The sequence below is a fragment of the Lathyrus oleraceus genome, chromosome 2, assembly GCF_024323335.1.
Source record: "Lathyrus oleraceus cultivar Zhongwan6 chromosome 2, CAAS_Psat_ZW6_1.0, whole genome shotgun sequence".
Classification (NCBI taxonomy): Eukaryota; Viridiplantae; Streptophyta; class Magnoliopsida; order Fabales; family Fabaceae; genus Lathyrus; species Lathyrus oleraceus.
In genome coordinates, this window is record NC_066580.1 from 114,304,136 (window position 1) to 114,321,779 (window position 17,644).

At 36.1% G+C, this 17,644-nt stretch overlaps 1 protein-coding gene across 4 annotated transcripts; it reads right to left on the reverse strand.

Annotated features, from left to right (window-relative positions):
- Positions 1–749: 749 nt before the first annotated feature.
- Positions 750–10,461, reverse strand: LOC127118383 (uncharacterized). Of its 4 annotated transcripts, none has more exons than XM_051048570.1 (10): positions 10,110–10,454; positions 9,535–9,800; positions 7,269–7,302; positions 5,614–6,263; positions 5,471–5,519; positions 5,270–5,395; positions 2,648–2,752; positions 2,479–2,570; positions 2,232–2,385; positions 750–1,268 (listed from the first exon to the last, which is right to left on the reverse strand). In XM_051048570.1, exons 1-10 carry the CDS (start codon positions 10,245–10,247, stop codon positions 993–995), a joined length of 1,890 nt encoding a protein of 629 aa, XP_050904527.1. In that variant the 5' UTR covers positions 10,248–10,454; the 3' UTR covers positions 750–992. The 4 variants fall into 4 exon arrangements, with proteins under 4 accessions (XP_050904527.1, XP_050904528.1, XP_050904529.1 ...); XM_051048571.1 differs by having other exon boundaries at positions 9,535–9,810; positions 10,110–10,257; XM_051048572.1 differs by lacking the exon at positions 750–1,268 and having other exon boundaries at positions 2,232–2,380; positions 10,110–10,461.
- Positions 10,462–17,644: the final 7,183 nt, after the last annotated feature.

The following is a 17,644-nucleotide window of genomic DNA, read 5'->3' on the forward strand; positions in this document are numbered from 1 at the left end:
TGGTGTATAAGTAGACTTGCAATCTTTTCATAGAAAAACTAAAATTGAATCACTACTTAGTAGAGTATATTCCTCTAGTGTGTCATGTCATCCTAACTAACTTGTAGTTAGTTAGAGTGTGCTGTAGGATAACAAAGTAGTGGCACAGGATTAGATGCATATAAGTTCTATTCTGTTGTAACTGTAACTGTTACAATCGTAATAACAGAATTCAGTTTGAGATCTCTCTCTTTTCTCTCTCCCTCTCTCTTTCACTCTCACTTCAATACTACTCAGTCACAAAATTAAGTTTGTAGAGCCGATAATAGCACAAGGATCAGTCAGTTTTTTCCCCTATAAAGTTTAATGCACTATTGTAAATTGTAATATTAATTTTAAATATGGAAGGATGGTTGAAACTAATTGCAACTGAAGAATTCAAATTTCATCATTAATAATTTAATTCCAAATTATCAAAATGATTATTGTAACAGTTGGAAAATTTTAAAAAATAATTGGGACAATCTAAAAATCCACTGTATCTGTTTGCAAAAGACAATTCAGGGTGCTTATATACTCTTTTCTCTAAACATAATAACATTAAAACTTACTATTTCTCAACAATGAAAGAATACTTTTATAATCTTATATCTAACTCTAAACATAGATAATAATAATGTTATCTTTTTACTTCTCATTTTGTCAAATTTAATTCATATCTGATTTTGGATCCTATAAGAATTGTACTGTGACACCACTTAAAAGAAAAATAAACAAAATAAAAAAACCAACTCTGAATTCAAACTGTTGGTGGTAAAGCATAGTTATAGTTTAGTTCCTATTTGGTCCAACCCTACATTCCACTCGAGGCTACACTTTAGACTAGTATAATAATAAATATTTGAAGTTTTCACATTGAACTACACAAACAAAGCCAAGTCTCAGTCTGAAGAACGGTCAACATACAAATACACCATATTTACATGAGAAAACCCTTTATAACAAGCTATCCTCTAATCATTCATCGGAATACTAGAGTCTATGTTAGCATTTTGAGCACACCTGTAATCTGCAACTCTTTTTGGGATGTTGGGCGTCAATGTGGTTCCACCACAATAACCATTCATCAACAACTTCCCAATTTTAGCACGCCACTCAGAAGTATCCACTTTCTTCCTATCATGCACAACTCTGTCGCGGTAATTAAGCATGGTTCCAAGGCCGGTGTTTGGGATCCAGCCATATTCCATTAACACCTTTGCCTCACCTTCTGCCAAATCTTCTCCAACCTATACCGAAGACAGCAAGAATTGAACAGATCAAATTTCTTTTCTAGGGTGGGGTAGAAAAGCGAGTATGAAATGAAAGATAAAGGGAAAAAACAATAATTAGAAAAGAAAAGTTTGGTCAATTAAAAATAAAAACAGTAACTAGCGCCATCTCATACTGCATCAACTTTTTTTAGACTGTATGTTGGTATTATTAATTTTTGAAGCTGAAATTCTGAGGATCCTTCGATAGAGCTCAGGCTTAGGCTTCAGACACCATGTTCAGCCTCTAAAAAACTGACATTAAAATTATTTGTTTCAACCTACTGCATTTGACTCTAATCTCTTGGGGGGGAACCTAACAAATGTCTCATAAACCTAACAGATGCTTGAGTTAATTAATTAAGCAAACCAAAATAAAAGAGAGAACACTAATAACCAGCAATAGGCATTAGATAGAAATTAGTCATCCAGAAAAGATAGATTCAATAACTAATCAACTAAAATACAAATAAAGATTGTTCAGGTTTAACGATTCAACTTCTCATTAATCACTATCTAACAAACATCTTAAAATAATCTCATGGCTAACATTTCAATCAATAGTGACATTTTTTTCTAAAATATTTTTTGTTGAATAGTTGGTTGGCTAACATTTCTTTCAAGACACGTGTGTTATTGTTATATCATAAAACAGTAATAAACATTAATTTTCTACCCTATTGACCTATCTGAACGTTGAAGCCAACCTCCATCCTTCCTATATATTTGGTCATGTCTAAGTTCCACTTTTTTCTCCCTCACACTCATCAACCAGTCACGTAGCATCCCGGTTGTTGTAGTACAGCTATTAGGAGGAAAGTTTAATACTACATTATAAATATCAGAAGAAGCCTAACTAGCTGCTTATTATTTTGGATAGCAAGATATAGATCCAATTAGTACGTCATCTAACAGCAGATCATATATGCATGAAGTCATTACCAATAATTCTTTGTTTTCAATAATAGAGATCCTGCTACATGTAGTCAGCTTCATAGCAACCACCAACCGCTTGATCTGCCATTCAACAGGTAAGGATGATAACAGTTCAAAGAAGTAGGTTGCATAGCCATATTCAGGGCGTTCCAGCACTATCCTACATTGAAGTTCAGTTCAAAATCAACATCATGGACTAAATAACACAAAGGAAACATGGACTCAAAGATTAACTTCAATGCATATCAAGCACCTGTTATGCCTGTGAAAAACAAAAATAAATGATTGAAGATCTCGACACCAACCCCACTCAACAGGCCATTTTTGAAGCTTCAAATATCTTGTCTGTAGTATAAATAAAACAGGAATAGGTATAGTACCAAAACATAGTATGGACACCGAGTTTGTAAGAAACCAACTACCTGCTCCACTAGTGAGATTAGACAAGCCAAGCAATAACTCACTCTTGAACCCTTCCCAGCACGAATAACAGAGAATTTAATGAAAGAGCTGCGTTGAGAGAAAATCTGTTTCCAAACAAGAGGAAATTATATAAATCTAAAGCACTGGAGAAAACCCACCAAATGACTCGAAAAAAATATTCCATCTTCAATACTAAAAAAAATTGAGGCCTGCTTTACCCAAATATTTTATGATTTATAAATAAATAGTTTTTAGAACCAGTAAAAGTACTACTCATCAGAAAGCTCGATCATATTTATAATCATAAAACCAGGAAACTGGAAAAATATGCCAGATTGTCCGGTGCAAGTGACTTGCTTCTTTTGAGCCTTCTATAAAGGTGGTAACTGTGACTTTGAATCATCTAGCTAAAACGCTATTTTATTTCCATTTGTTTTCTTTCTGGAAATACAGGAAAACAAAGGACAAAGGAGAGACCTGTTCCCTAATGTTATGTTTATTATAAATGGTTTAGGAAAGAAAGAAAAATTGGGGGTGAGATATAGCGGAGAAGGACTTTAAGTCATTTGGTTTATATAATAGAAATGTGGGAGAGAAAGCCTGCCTGTAGGCCCCACTTCTTTTAAGGGACAAACTTCAAGTCGTTGACAAAGCATCTCTGCAGTAAGATGACCCTGGATTTGAAGGGGAGATAATAAAGTAATGGCTAAACTTAATAGAGTAATGGCTAAACTAACCATCTATGCAAGTAGAAACCAGTTTAGCCAAACAAGGCCTTAACCTTGTAAGTTGTAACTGACTGTGCTGAGTCAGTACAGTCCTGGCTGGGCATAAATACTTATTCAGTTGAGTACTGTAACTAACTTCCTCATTTAAGAAATCTAAAACAGAAAAAGAAATCTACTCTCCCTCTCTTTCTCTCAGTTTTCATTTATGTAACAGTTTCTAATACACGTATCAGCGGAGATTGACTGGAGAGACTAGAGAGAACTTTTTTTTCTTTCCGTACTTACCCACATCTCTTCACTTTTCCATATCCCTAAACTAACTGCACAACTCGCTTCTGCAATAACCAAGAACTTCAACCCACATAAACCTCCTTGCATGTAACCCACATCTCTTCACTTTTCCAGTTTTCCCTATCCCTAAACTAACTGCACAACTCGCTTCTGCAATAACCAAGAACTTCAACCCACATAAACCTCCTTGCATGTAACAAGCCTAAGCTGCAGCATTAAGGTTGTTAAGAATGTGTGATTTGGCCTAACTCAACCCTACAAAACCAGTTGGTAGAGTGAGGATTGCCCCCACTTATAAACACATGTTCATGCCATATATTGTCTGATGTGAGACTCTTAACACACCCCCTCACGCCCAGGACTAGACATCTGGAGCGTGGAAATAAATGGTGGGTGGCCCGATAGTGGAAACCATAGTAGGTGGCCCACCGGATCTTAAACGAGACTCTGATACCAAGTTAAGACATGTGGTTGGCCTAACTCAACCCTACAAAACCGGTTGGTAGAGTGAGGACTGCCCCACTTATAAACACATGTTCATGCCATATATTGTCCGATGTGGGACTCTTAACACACCCCCTCACGCCCAGGACTGGACATCTGGAGCGTGGAAATAAATGGTGGGTGGCCCGATAGTGGAAACCATAGTAGGTGGCCCACCGGATCTTAAACGAGACTCTGATACCATGTTAAGAATGTGTGATTTGGGCCTAACTCAACCCTACAAAACCGGTTGGTAGAGTGAGGACTGCTCCCACTTATAAACACATGTTCATGCCATATATTGTCCGATGTGGAACTCTTAACAAAGGTTTAACCACTCTCGACCTTCCTCGCCTCTTTTGTTCTTCTCGCTCACCGTTTACTTTTCCAGTTTTCTGTATCCATAAACTAACTGCAGAACTTGCTTCTGCCATAACCAAGAACTCCAACCCACATAAACCTCCTTGTGTAACAATCCCAAGCTGCCTTTAAGTTTTAACTACTCTTGACCTTCCTCACTTGTTTTGTTCTTATCACTCACCGTTTTGTATGCCGTGCCTCCGTGTATCAAGAAAGAAGGGGCGAGGATACTACAGTTGAAGGCCAATAAGAAGAATAAAAAGACATTGGATGAAGATTATGAAACATAAATGACATGGAGAGGGATGGGGAGTGCAATGTCACAAATAAATTAAATTAGCTAAATAATTTTGTATCAATCGAGTTAATTTGAACTACCTATTTATTTGAATTAAATTAATGGATGAAAAATATTTTTATATTTTTTCTGCTGTTTGCTACCGCAATTAGTATGGGGGGAAATTCTAGAGAGGATATATGTTATGTAAACAACTTTACCCCCACAAGTCGAGAATCTGTGTTCCAAGATTTGCACTCAAAGATCACATGGCAGCAAACTTACTGTTGCACCAAGGATCACCCTCTTGATATTTAGAAATGAATTGAGAAGCCAAAAATTTAAGATGTTATGACTATCTTATTGTTATGTTAGATGGTTAATAGTTATAATATCCTTACTGTTGAGTTAGTTTGGTCCTGAAATCAAATGAAAAGGCGGATTATTTAGGAAGCTATTACAATTATTTTCATATTTTTCACCTTTGTTATCACAGCTTCAAGCTCTGAAAAGCTATCTTGGCAAAGTGATTCATCCAGAGCTTCATCATTCTCTGTCTCTCCATAAAGCTTAATTTCATCTACTAATATACCCTTGTCTAGCAATACCTGCCAGATGCAAAATCCATGAAACTCAATATAAATTCCAATTTCAAAGTGGCTGTACACAAAAAAAAAAAATACCTCCAAAAGGCCAGGGGCATCCTCCTCAAGCGCTGTTTGAATTGAATTCCTGCAAAATAAGAATAATATTTGGGATAGTTATTATACATTTATAATGGAACTATAGATAAAATATTAAATTATTTAACAGAATCAGATCCTACGTGGCTGTTTTCTTTCTTTTTCGTGCACACTTGATACGTGAAGGTTCTGCAGATTCTGAAAAATTAGAGCTTGACACAGGGTAGCTTATAGGAATATTTAAACTACAATCCTCTCTGGACATGAAAAGCTTCAACCGATCATTTAAGATCATATGTTCCACTTGATCATCATTATAGTCGTTATGGACTTCCTGTTCATTTTTAACAACTGGCAGTTTAATGGAGGTGCTACCCATCGCATTCTCTACAACATTGTGGATTTCGCTGTTATCCCAAGGTTCATCCTTGATTTTGACAGAGGTCGGACAAGCTGAACTACTTGGCCCGTTATTGTTTATAGGCATAACGCCTTGTTCCTCTTGTGAATCAAAATGTGTGATCATTTCTTCGGATTTGACTATTTGGTCGTATTCTTGAGGGTATGCTGAAATTACTGGTTTTCTTAATTTAGGTGCGGCATGCTCAGTGGACAAAGATGATCCAGAGGGGGCTTCATGTGGTAACTCAGATAGTGAAGTATTTTTTCCTTCTGGAATGTCGTGACACTGATCTCTAACTGCAGTTATTTTCCCATCAACAGAATTAAATTCTCCATTTGCTTTTTCAACAGTTTGATCCGCGATGTTTTTGAACAAGCAATCACTATCAGCCTGTGACATAAATAAGTTGCAGGTTTAGTAAAAAGATAAAACCATGACCATCATAAGAGTTATTAACTTTATTGCCAAGAAATAGACAAAAAACTATAATTAGAGAGTTATATCAACACACTACATAAACTACATTCTAATGGTGGGTACATGGAAAGGAAGGTGCAGGCATGTCAATTTAAATAAGGAAACAAAATGAGTATATGAAAACAAGAAAAATACTAAGAAAATCTGGTTTTAAAAGCAAAATGTCATCTTCACAATTAACTGCCCAAAACAACTCCATGGTTGGAACTCAGTATTCCTTGTACTCACCAAAACAAATTCAAAGTTTTACACACAAAGTAAAAGCGCATAATTTCTCTAATATCCATGTAGATCCTTTGTATCACAGAGAAGAAGCTTGTCTTCCAACGGTGTATATTAACAAACAACTAAAGGGAAAACTATAACTATAACAAATGTGTTTCTTTGCTGCTTATTTAGTATATTATTATGTGTGTACATTATGTCAAAAAGTGCCTATTTGTTTACCAGTATCTGTTCTTCAAACATAGTTGATGTGATTGATTGTTCCTAAAATGGAAATAGTATAATGTTTATGCTATTAAAAATCATTTCTGTGTTGCCAAAGAGATGAAAGATAAGACATATGAAATCAAGGAGAGAAGTAAAATGTTGAATAGTTTAATTTCAGAAAGTTGGAGGTGTTCATATGACAATCAGCATCTCGGCAGTTGTGTATGCACTACAATGTACTAATTTCTTTATAACCATCAAGAATTAATAATAATAATAATAATAATAATAATAATAATAATAATAATAATAATAAAAATAAAATGAAAAAATGAGTAATAAAGAAATAAAATAACTACCATTTTTCAAACAAAAATAGCATTCAACTAACAAAGGCTAACAAAGTTCCAAAAGTGAATTATGACTAACTTGTTATCTTTCTAGTAAATATATCCCTTAACTGATAAAAAATTTAAATTAAATTACCTCAAATGCTGGACTTGGCCACCCTGAAAGTCTCCTGCAATAATAATAGATATTGTTGAAATACAAGAGACTAAGAAACATTTGAATAAACCGTGTTTGTAGAGTGAGGATTGTCCCCACTTATAAACACATGTTCAGGCCTAACTCAACCCTACAAAACCGATTGGTAGAGTGAGGACTGCCCCCACTTATAAACACATGTTCAGGTCATATATTGTCCGATGTGGGACTCTTAACAGATATAATATTTAAGCATTTTGCAAAAGCATCCATCTAGCTTCCTTCAAACAGTAGATTATCTTGGTTCCTCCCAATGATGGGAATATGGTATTCCAACTAAACTTGGTTTTTGTAATATACATGATAAAGTTTTGAACAAAATGGAATTAATTATTTTCCAAAAAAGAAGCTGAAATCAAAATACATTAAGTTTGTAAAATGGGTTGATCAGTTAATTTAGACCTGCTTTTTTTTCTATTCACAAATCACAACCCTACTACTAACCAATCAACTATTCAATTGTGTAAGTTGTCGAATTCTAAAGAGAACTATCATTCAAAGTTATTGCACAACAGATTTAAAAAGTGTGTAAAATATCTTATCTGACTTACAGAAATACATTTTTAAGTAAATCAATCTGTTGCTTAATTTTTTAGGAAATATTTAAAGATTCATCTTCATGTTATAGACCATAAAACCATTCAAGCTCCTTCCACTCACCTACCCGCTCTAGCAAGCTTACTGCAATTCCCTTCCACTCATTGAGCATGAAATGTTTCTCGGCTTACCAACTACCACAAAGGCACAAACAAACAAATGCAATAGCTCATTTTTTATACTTGCTTGCAAATTTTAATAGAAAGTTGTCGGGATGGTTTATGGTTCTTTACCCCAACCCCAATATCTTCCTGAGGACAAAAAGACGATGCAATAGGAAACATTCCTATCTTTATCCTTCATAAGCATACAATGGAAGAGAATATGGCCTTCAATATTTTATCGTTAAGCCCTAGACTAGAGATATCAAAAAGTTGATTTACTACATTATTTTCAATATTTATCAATTTCAGTTGACATTTTAAGAAAGAAATTAAAGAGGGTAAATACTAATTAGACAAAAAAAAGTGAGTTTGATACTTTTTCTAGCAGGAAGAAAAAACAATAATTAACATTAAGTGCCTAGCTAGCAGCATCCTTTTCCTTTCTTTAAATACAAAGTGGAATTTAATAGTTTCCTTCAAATGAATATTATTTTGGTTCCTAACAATAATGAAAATATGGTATTCCAACTAAACTTGGTTTTTAGTTATATACATAAAAAGTTGTTTCGGTGGATATATGGTTCTTTGCCCAGTAAATAGTGGTTATATTGGTGCTATAGTGTAGCAGAATTTGATATAAACATACGTTGTTAATCTCGGATAGCATCGCGTAGCAGATTCTCTGAAATGCTATAGCAGTATAACGGATAGCGGGATACTGCAAAGACTAAAACCAATATACAAAGTAAACATAAATACTCAAAAATAGACTAATACACTAAATTAAAGAGATCATCATACCTAATAGTTGAAGAACCTAAAGTATGAAGTAATAAAAATAAATCAGAGAAGAAGAATAAAACAGAACTGAACTAAAAGTAAGAAGAAGAATAAAACAGAATTGAACTAAAAGTAGGAATAACATAACATTACTCTTCAAAAGGTTCAGATTGATATTTATACACTTAGAAAGGAGACAACAGTTTAAAAAATAATAATTTGAGGAACTTATCCCCGAAATTCTAATAGCAGACAGAATAGCAGCAGCGATATAGGTTTGTGATCGCTACAACCACTATCGTTGACAGCAGCTCGCAGACCAGTAGTGTCGTGCCAAACCCTAGCACCACTACGCTATTCCACTGTAGCAATGCACAAGCATGCTATTGATAACATAGATATAAACAATTGTTATTTTCCACTATTGACAATAATGCCTTTACTAACCCAATATCTTCCTAAAGACAAAAGAGATTATGCAATAGACAACATTTCTAGCTTTATCCTTCATACATACCCATACAATGAAAGAGGAAATGTACTTATACAATGGAATAGAACATGGCATTCGAGATTTTCCCACTAAGCCATAGAGATATTAAAAAGCTTCTTTGCTACAATATTTTCAATATGTATCTATTTCAATTTCAATTGTCATTTTAAGAAACAAAATCAAAGAGGGTAAATACTAAATAGAAATATAAAAAAAGGGAAATCTAAAGTACCTAGCTAGAAGCATCCTTTGCCTTTCTTTCAGTACAACATGATCAAGATCATCGACACTATCTTCATAAGTCTCCTCTTTCACTTTCAAAATAGGAAAATCTAACTGAAAAGACGCATTTCCACTTCCACCATTATCAACAGAACTCAAAAGAATCTCAGAATCTTCAACCTTGGTGACAAGAACATCACAAATCGTCGAACATTTCCGTAAAGTACTGGTATTCTCCACTCCAAGAGCATCATTTTGAATCTTTGAATATGTTACCTGTTTCAAACTAGGGCATAATCATGCTTGAGTCTTCTTCCTTTTGCAACCTATGCAAACGACAGCTCCATATTGAGAACTGCCACTTCTTATATACAACCATTTCTACACGCTCTATATAAAGTTTATACAAAATAATTTGAACTGAAGTATAATGAATTAATCAACTCAGAGTCCTAATTATTATTCAATTTTTCAGGTTATTTGAAAAGTATTGTTGTTCTAACATTAAATTGGATAATTAATTGCATAGGCGAAAGGAAACAGAAAAATGATATGAAGAATGAGATTGAGAATGGAATAATTTACCTGTGAATCGAAATTATCGTGTTCTTTTTTGACAGTAGCGTGAATCGGAGGTGTGGGGGAGAAAATTATAGGACGGCGTTGTGATGTGGGAATGTGTTCGAGGGAGGGTGAGTCTTGAACGTTGTAGGAACACGCCATGGTGGCGACCGTCGTCGAAGGAATTGGAGGACGGTGTTGAAGAGGGGGGAATTTCGGAGTTGAGTTTTTTTTTTTTTGAAGCAGGTGAAAATCGACTCCCGCTCAGAGTTTTCACAAAATATTAGTGAGAGCTATTCTATCTAGAGCTGTCAATTGGGGAATGGTCATCTCAATCCTATGGAGTGCAGCCCAAACCCAAAAATGTCTTCCATAATTTAGCCACATATTTCATTTTGTTAAAATATGTTCATCTCCATAAAAAAATTAGGTGGATTTAAAAATGATCTTCGAAAACCTCATGAATGTTATCTATACAATAATGTTGTCCTAATCATACATAATTTATTCCAAAAATATAAAAATAATACAATCAAACATAAATTAATGTTTGTGTCTAATCCTTGACTTTTCCACCTGTATTACAAGGCATTTCGTGTCTCGGTTTCTATGAGGGCCAACTAGAGACTGTCTTCCTGAAAAATTCTTGCTTTTATATTTGATCTCGTCATATCCACAACACGCCGGCAAACATTGTGTACGTCCTAATGTGGTTATCCCTAGCCTCCGTTACCTTCTGATTATATGGCATATGTGGTTTTCCAATAGCGTTTTATGTCATGATAGGATGTGACACCTTATAGAACCATGTGACATAATCGTCTGAATAAGTCCATTATACAGAAGTTGGCACCTTGCGATAGTCCTCTGATATTAAATGACTCTTGAGATCCTCGAGTATGGCATCAAGATCTTTGTGGCAAACGGCGGGAGGAGTAGACTCTAAGGGGTGTTTTGAAATAACCTACAAATACCCAAATGGGCGCATCACTCACTCAGGCAGATATGCATACATCATATCTGACCCACAAAGCCAATCATCTAGAGTATAACGAAATGACGCCCAGCTGACGCGTTTGGAGATGACCGTTGTACAGGCAGAAGGCAATGTCATCTACTATAGTGCTTTCAAGATACACCCTGAAGGGCTCGATCGCCTGATTACTTCTGGACGGAGAAAAGGCAACAACATGTGGCCAATCCTCATTGTAGTCAGGCACTGAATCCCACTCGAAAATGCAAGGAAAGTGAGAGATGATCATTCATGAAAATGGTTATGAAAATATTAGTAACAAGTGTAACAAATAGTTATGAAAATATTAGTAATAGTAAATTATCGTAAGCAATGTGCAACTTCCTGTCAACTGCTCGGTCTTCCATAAACAACATTCGTTCAACTTCGAGTATATGTAGACTAAATAAGCAGCTCCCCAGTTGTACTCATGAATCATTGTTAAGTCGATGAAGTATTTAAGGTATACCACATCGACATAGATTTCACTTTTGTCCAGAACACATGGATGTGTCAACTAAGAACAAGAGGTAACATCTTAATGTACATTACTGGTGGTACTCGACTTGTATATCATCACTTTTGGCATCCACATTCATCTACAGCTGGTATTTATAAAGTTCTTCCAAGAATTTAAATCTAGTATGAGCACCTCTGGTGTCAGCCACCTCATTTGCGACCTTGTTGGGTCAGCCCCCAAATATGTAAACAGCATCTTGTTGGCTTCCTCATGACCGAGCCTTTTGTGATCCAGTAATTTTCCTCTAACAAGGAGATGTAGGAGGCATGAGACATCAACCATAGTGATGGACATCTCTTCAAGAGGAATATGGAACGATAACTCTTGTGAATGTCATCTCTCTGCAAATGTCGCATGCACGTCATAGTTTATGGTCTTATACGCAGCAACACATAAACCAGCAAGCCTAGAGTAGCAAATAACATCCATGAACCAGTCATCTTCGGGTTGTTCCAAATCCAAAATATTTCTTCCGTGGTTTGCGAATTTTAAACATGGGCGCTCCTATAAAAAAACATAACACCATTAGTCACGATCAAATTACATTAGAACAGATGTAATGCAAATGTAAATAAATATACCTCGCATTATCATACATGCCTAACAACATGGCCTCCATATATATGAAGTAAGGAGGTGTCAAATGGGCCTCTTGGATAATTATCTACATGGGAATCCACATCAGTTGTGGGTTCCTCCATATTGTTCTCATAGGCTTCAAGGATTCATAAGCAGGGGACGTGATGAGGTTTCCTTGATGGTGTAATACGGAATGGTGTGGTATGACCATAATATCTTAGGGATTAGTTATGCTCATAAGCCTTTGGCATCATCAAGCTTCTTCTTGAGCCCCTTCAGACTTACTTTGTTTGTTGACTCGGCCTAACAGTTGGATTGAGGGTGTACAACATACACACATTTTATTTGTACTCCCAAGTATTTGAAAAAGTCAATGACCATAGTACTGGAGAGGAGGGTCCCATTGTCGGAGACAATGGCTCAAGGAAGTATGTATCTACACATAATCGTCTGCCAATAGAAACAACACACAATTTCTACCGTGATTTGGACTAAACCTCTGCTTCTATCCATATGGTGAAGTAATTGACTCATACTATCATGAATTTCAGTTGACCTGGTGCCAGGGGGAACAAGCTCAAAATTTCCATGCCCAATTGGTAAAAAGGTTAGGGCAAAGTCATCGACAGGAGAAGTTTTATTAGGGCATGGTGAAGGTTAGCATGTCTCTAACATTGATTGTACCTCTTTACAAAGGCGATGATATCTTTCATTAGGGTAGGCCACTAATACCCCGCCCATAACAGTTTATGGGTGAAGGCTTTTTCGCTAATGTGGCTGTTGCAGGCACCAATGTGTACCTCTGCAAGAACCATAGTAGTTTCATGCTCGCCTAAACATCACAACATAGGTGAAACCCTCCCCATTTTGTATAGTTTTCTAGAGAGTAAAGTGTAATAGCTTGTTTCTGGATCCTTCTTGCTTCTCCCTCATATAGTGGGAAGTTCGTTAGACTGTAGATAATGCATTATATGATATATCTAGCTAGATTATGGAACAACTTCCAAGGAGTACACCTTGTCTACCTAAATGATGGGGAAGGTGGGAGTCTCTTGGATAATTGTTTTATTGAACTTCGATGTCTCCAATGTGGATAGCTTGGACAAGAGGTATGTTCTGAAGTTTTACTCACGGGGGACATACTCTATTTTAAAGGAGGAAGAGCGAGAGGACAACTTCGTACCTTTGTAAATATTTTATCAGTTGGGGTTCCTTCACCTGGTATTTCCCGGAGAGTTGGTTGGTGACCAACGGGGAGTCACTTTTAGCCTTCAGTATGAAGGCTTCCATTTCTAAGGCGAGAATCATACTGGCAATAAGGGGCTCGTACTCCACCTGATTGTTACTAGTGGTGAACTCAAACTTTAGCTCTTGCTCGATGAGTATGTCGTTAGGACCTTCTAGGATTATTCTGGCACCATTTCATTTCATGTCGGAGGCGTCATCTATAGTTAGCACCCATTCTAGAGGGGTCTCCTCGTCTATGGGCGAGCTGAATTCTGCTACAAAATCTACCAGGGCTTGCGATTTGATGCTTCCCATATGGATATAATGGATGTCATATTATGAGAGTTATACTACCTTGGAGAACATAGTAACAATATGGCAGAGTATAAAGTGTGCATCTTAGGCATAGAGGCAGCCATTGATTTAAGGATCAAGATCCTTGAAGTCTATGGAGATTCAACCTTGGTAATCAGCCAGGTTAGGGGAGATTGGGAGGTTCGAGATCTAAGTTGATTTCGTACAAGGGGCGTGTCTCAAAACTAATCTCATACTTTGATGAGATCACCTTCCACCATATCCCTTAAGGAGAAAATCAACTAGCAGATGCCTTAACCAATTTGGCATCCATGTTTTAGGTTAAGTGGAAGAATGAAGCATGATATATCCGTATTAACTACTTGGATGAACTAACATATTGTTTACAGCTGAAGAAGAATTTGATGGTCATCCATGGTTCTATGATATCAAGAGGTATCTGGAGAAGCAAGAATATCTAGAGAATTCATCCATTACAGATAAGTAGTACCTCCGAAGACTCTTAGATAAATTCTTCTTAAGTGGATATGTACTTTAAAAGAGGAATTATGACTCGGTCCTGCTCAGATGTGTGGATAGACACAGAGTATATCGAATCATAATTGAAATTCATGAAGGCTCATTTGGACTCATGTCAGTGGGCCTACCATGGTTAATAAGATCTTAAGGGTGGGCTATTATTGGATGGAAATGGAGGTTGATTGCCACTATTATGTGCAAAAATGTCATAAATGCCAAATCTTCGCAAATAAGATACATGTGCCACCAGTTTCACTAAATGTCTTAACATCACCTTGGCCTTTCGCCATGTGGGGCATATATGTGATTGGGCACATTGAGCCAAATGCTTCAAATGGGCATCACTTCATCCTTGTATCCATTGACTATTTCACCAAATAGGCGAAGGCAGTCTCGTATGCAAATGTTACAAAGCAAGTGGTTGCTCGCTTCTTGAAGAAGGAAATTATATGTCATTATGGGGTCCCTAATAAAATCATTACTGATAATGGTTCTAACCTCAATAACAAGATGATGAAGGAATTATGTAAAGACTTCAAGATCGAGCACCACAATTCATCCCCATACCGTCCAAAGATGAATGGTGTTATTGAGGCAGCCAACAAGAACATCAAAAAGATCGTTTAAAAGATGATGGAGACATACAAGGATTGGCATGAAATTCTACCATTTTCTTTGCATGGCTATCGTACTTAGGTACATACTTCCACTGGGGCAACTTCATTCTCCCTTGTGTGTGGTATGGACGTAGTACTGCCTATCGAAGTAGAAATCCTTTCTTTAAGGATATTAACAAATGTCAAGTTAGATGAAGATGAGTGGATACAAGTAAGATTGGATCAACTTAATCTAATTGAGGAAAAGTTCCTAGCAGTCATATGCCATGGTCAGTTATATTAGAAGCGGTTGAAGAGGGCATTCGACAAGAAAGTTTGTCCTCAAAACCTCGAGGTTGGAGACTTGGTGTTGGAGACTCGTATCCATCTTCACGCGCCTTCTTAACCTTTTATTGAGAAGTTTCTCAATACCTTTCGTATGAGAAATCCATCACAGCTTTCTAACCTTTCGTTAAGAAGTTCTCATTACCTTTTGTATGAGAATGCCAATCCCTCAGCAGCCTTGTGTCGAAAAGTTCTCATTACATTTTAGATGAGATTCTCACCCCTATCTTTCTTCTTGACCTTTTGTTAAGGAGTTCTCAACACCTTTTGTGTGAGAAACCTATCCATATTTCTTCTTAACCTTTTGTTAGGAAGTTCCCACTTCTCTTGTTAGGAAGTTCCCACTTCTCTTGTTAGGAAGTTCCCAATTCTCTTGCTAAGGAGTCGTTGCTACCTTAGGGTTTTATATGATTGTTTTCCTAAGGGTTTTTTGCCAAGATCACTTAAGGAATTGGGTGGTGCCTTTGTGGGTTAGGGTTTTGCTTTGTTGCATCTTGTTTTACATCTAACCATTATGCATCCTATAGGTGCATTTACCTTTCTTTATGATCAAACATATAGGTGTACAAGAATAAATCAAGGTGTACTTTGCTTCACATCAAGCTCAAATTAGAATTCAAGGGCCATGGTGCTTAAGTATGGGTTCATGATCAAGGCATTTTAATTATGGCATGAGAGATTTACTTTGGTCCAAAGAAAAGTCAATGAAGATTCAAAATGGAACAAACATCATTTCAAGTGTGATTAAAGCATGTTCAATATGGAACCAAGCATCATTTCATTCATTTACAACTTGGTTTTGGGTGGGAATTCAATATTGATACACAATCCATTTCAAGTGTGATTCTTGAACCAAAGCTAAAGTATCATGATGGATCACTCATTTTTAAGTAATGTATTTGGCATAAGTATGCATCATTTATCAAGTTCATTCAAGTATGCTCAATTTTGAAAGTTCAAGCTTATGTCACTCACTTTTTATCATCACAATCACAAGGTATGCACCATATGACATGGTTTAAGGTGGCATGGTTCAAATTTCCATTTAGCATTGTAATGTGCAAGCAAGCAAAGCCATGTTCATTATTCAAACCTTAAATATAAGATCATAAGCCAAGTTTTTTTATGGGATTAAATACAAGCCATGGTTCAAGCATTAACATTCATATCATCAAAGCAATGCCATTCAATTCAACTCACTCATGGTGCGTTTGGCATGATTCATAAGTTCATCATGTAAATTTCCAAGACAAACAAGGCATTGGTTATGCTATGTATCCTAATTCAAAAGCAAAATGAATGCAACCCAAGTCTAATAGTTTAATGGCCAACAATGTCATCAGCCAATTCATGAGCTAGGGTAGGCCAAAGTGGTGAGCTACCTGTTTGCTGTTGATTTTGGCGAACAACCTCTGGTTTTCCAAAACTTGTCGAATTGGGTTACTTGCAGGATCAACCATACAAATCCTAGGACATGTGCAAATTTAAATAACTTTGTAACTCTTTAGAACAACCTTTGTATCCTTTATTTGGTTTACTAAGTATTTCATGTACGAAAGATATTGACTAAAAATGCTTAAGTAAAAGTAAACTTAACAAGACTAAGATAAATGGCGAAAAGTAAATGGCGAAGAATAAATTGCACAAAGTAAATGCAAAGGATAAATGACTGGTAAATGTAAAGGAAAATTGGTAAAGAACTTTGAAATTTATAAGATAAAACTTTAAAGAAATGGTGTTTGTTCACACGTACATTTTCCAGATATGACTCTTTTCTCTCACACGGGTACTTTGAGTATTTTGCAAAAATTTTGTACAAGTTTTTTTTCACACTACATTCTGATAACAACTATCCTATTTATATACAAACAAAATAACTGTCACTAACGAATAAATCCTAAAACTATGACACTTGGCTCTCTGCATAACTTCCTTTCGCCAGGTGCTTCCACGCGTCTTCTGCCAAACGTCATAACTCTTTTGAATTTGAATTTCCGCTTTACGTCGAAACGACGCGTCTCCTCAGACTTGTCGAATTTGTCGAAATACCATAACATCATCCATACTTGTCAAAGACGTCTTTTCATCTGCAAACATCTTCTCTTGTCGAATTATCGAAATATCATACCACCAATCTGTCGAAGTGTCGAACAAGCATCTCCATTTTGTCGAAAACACTATTCTGCTTATTAATTTCATTGCGTCAAAAATACATGTATACAAATTTCCCCCCAGCAAAGATGTTTCGACTACTCTGGAGAAACAATCATTTGTTGTCAACCAATATTTTGATGCCATGTCATTTAATTCCACTATTTCCAAGCTTTTATAATCTCAAGTTCCCAAACAGATTCATCATTACACTTTTTCAGAAACGTCATGTCTAGCCCACGTTTTAGACCTTACCCCCATCATTTCCTACACCTAACATCATGGCCTTTTTCAA

Excerpts from the sequence above, each read along its gene's own strand:
- LOC127118383 (XM_051048570.1), bottom strand. The coding sequence starts at position 10,247 with ATGGCGTGTTCCTACAACGTTCAAGACTCACCCTCCCTCGAACACATT. Across the intron at positions 9,801-10,109 it reads ACGATAATTTCGATTCACAG|GTAACATATTCAAAGATTCA; the intron begins GTAAATTATTCC and ends AGTTTGAAACAG. Across the intron at positions 5,520-5,613 it reads AAAAGAAAGAAAACAGCCAC|GAATTCAATTCAAACAGCGC; the intron begins GTAGGATCTGAT and ends CTTATTTTGCAG.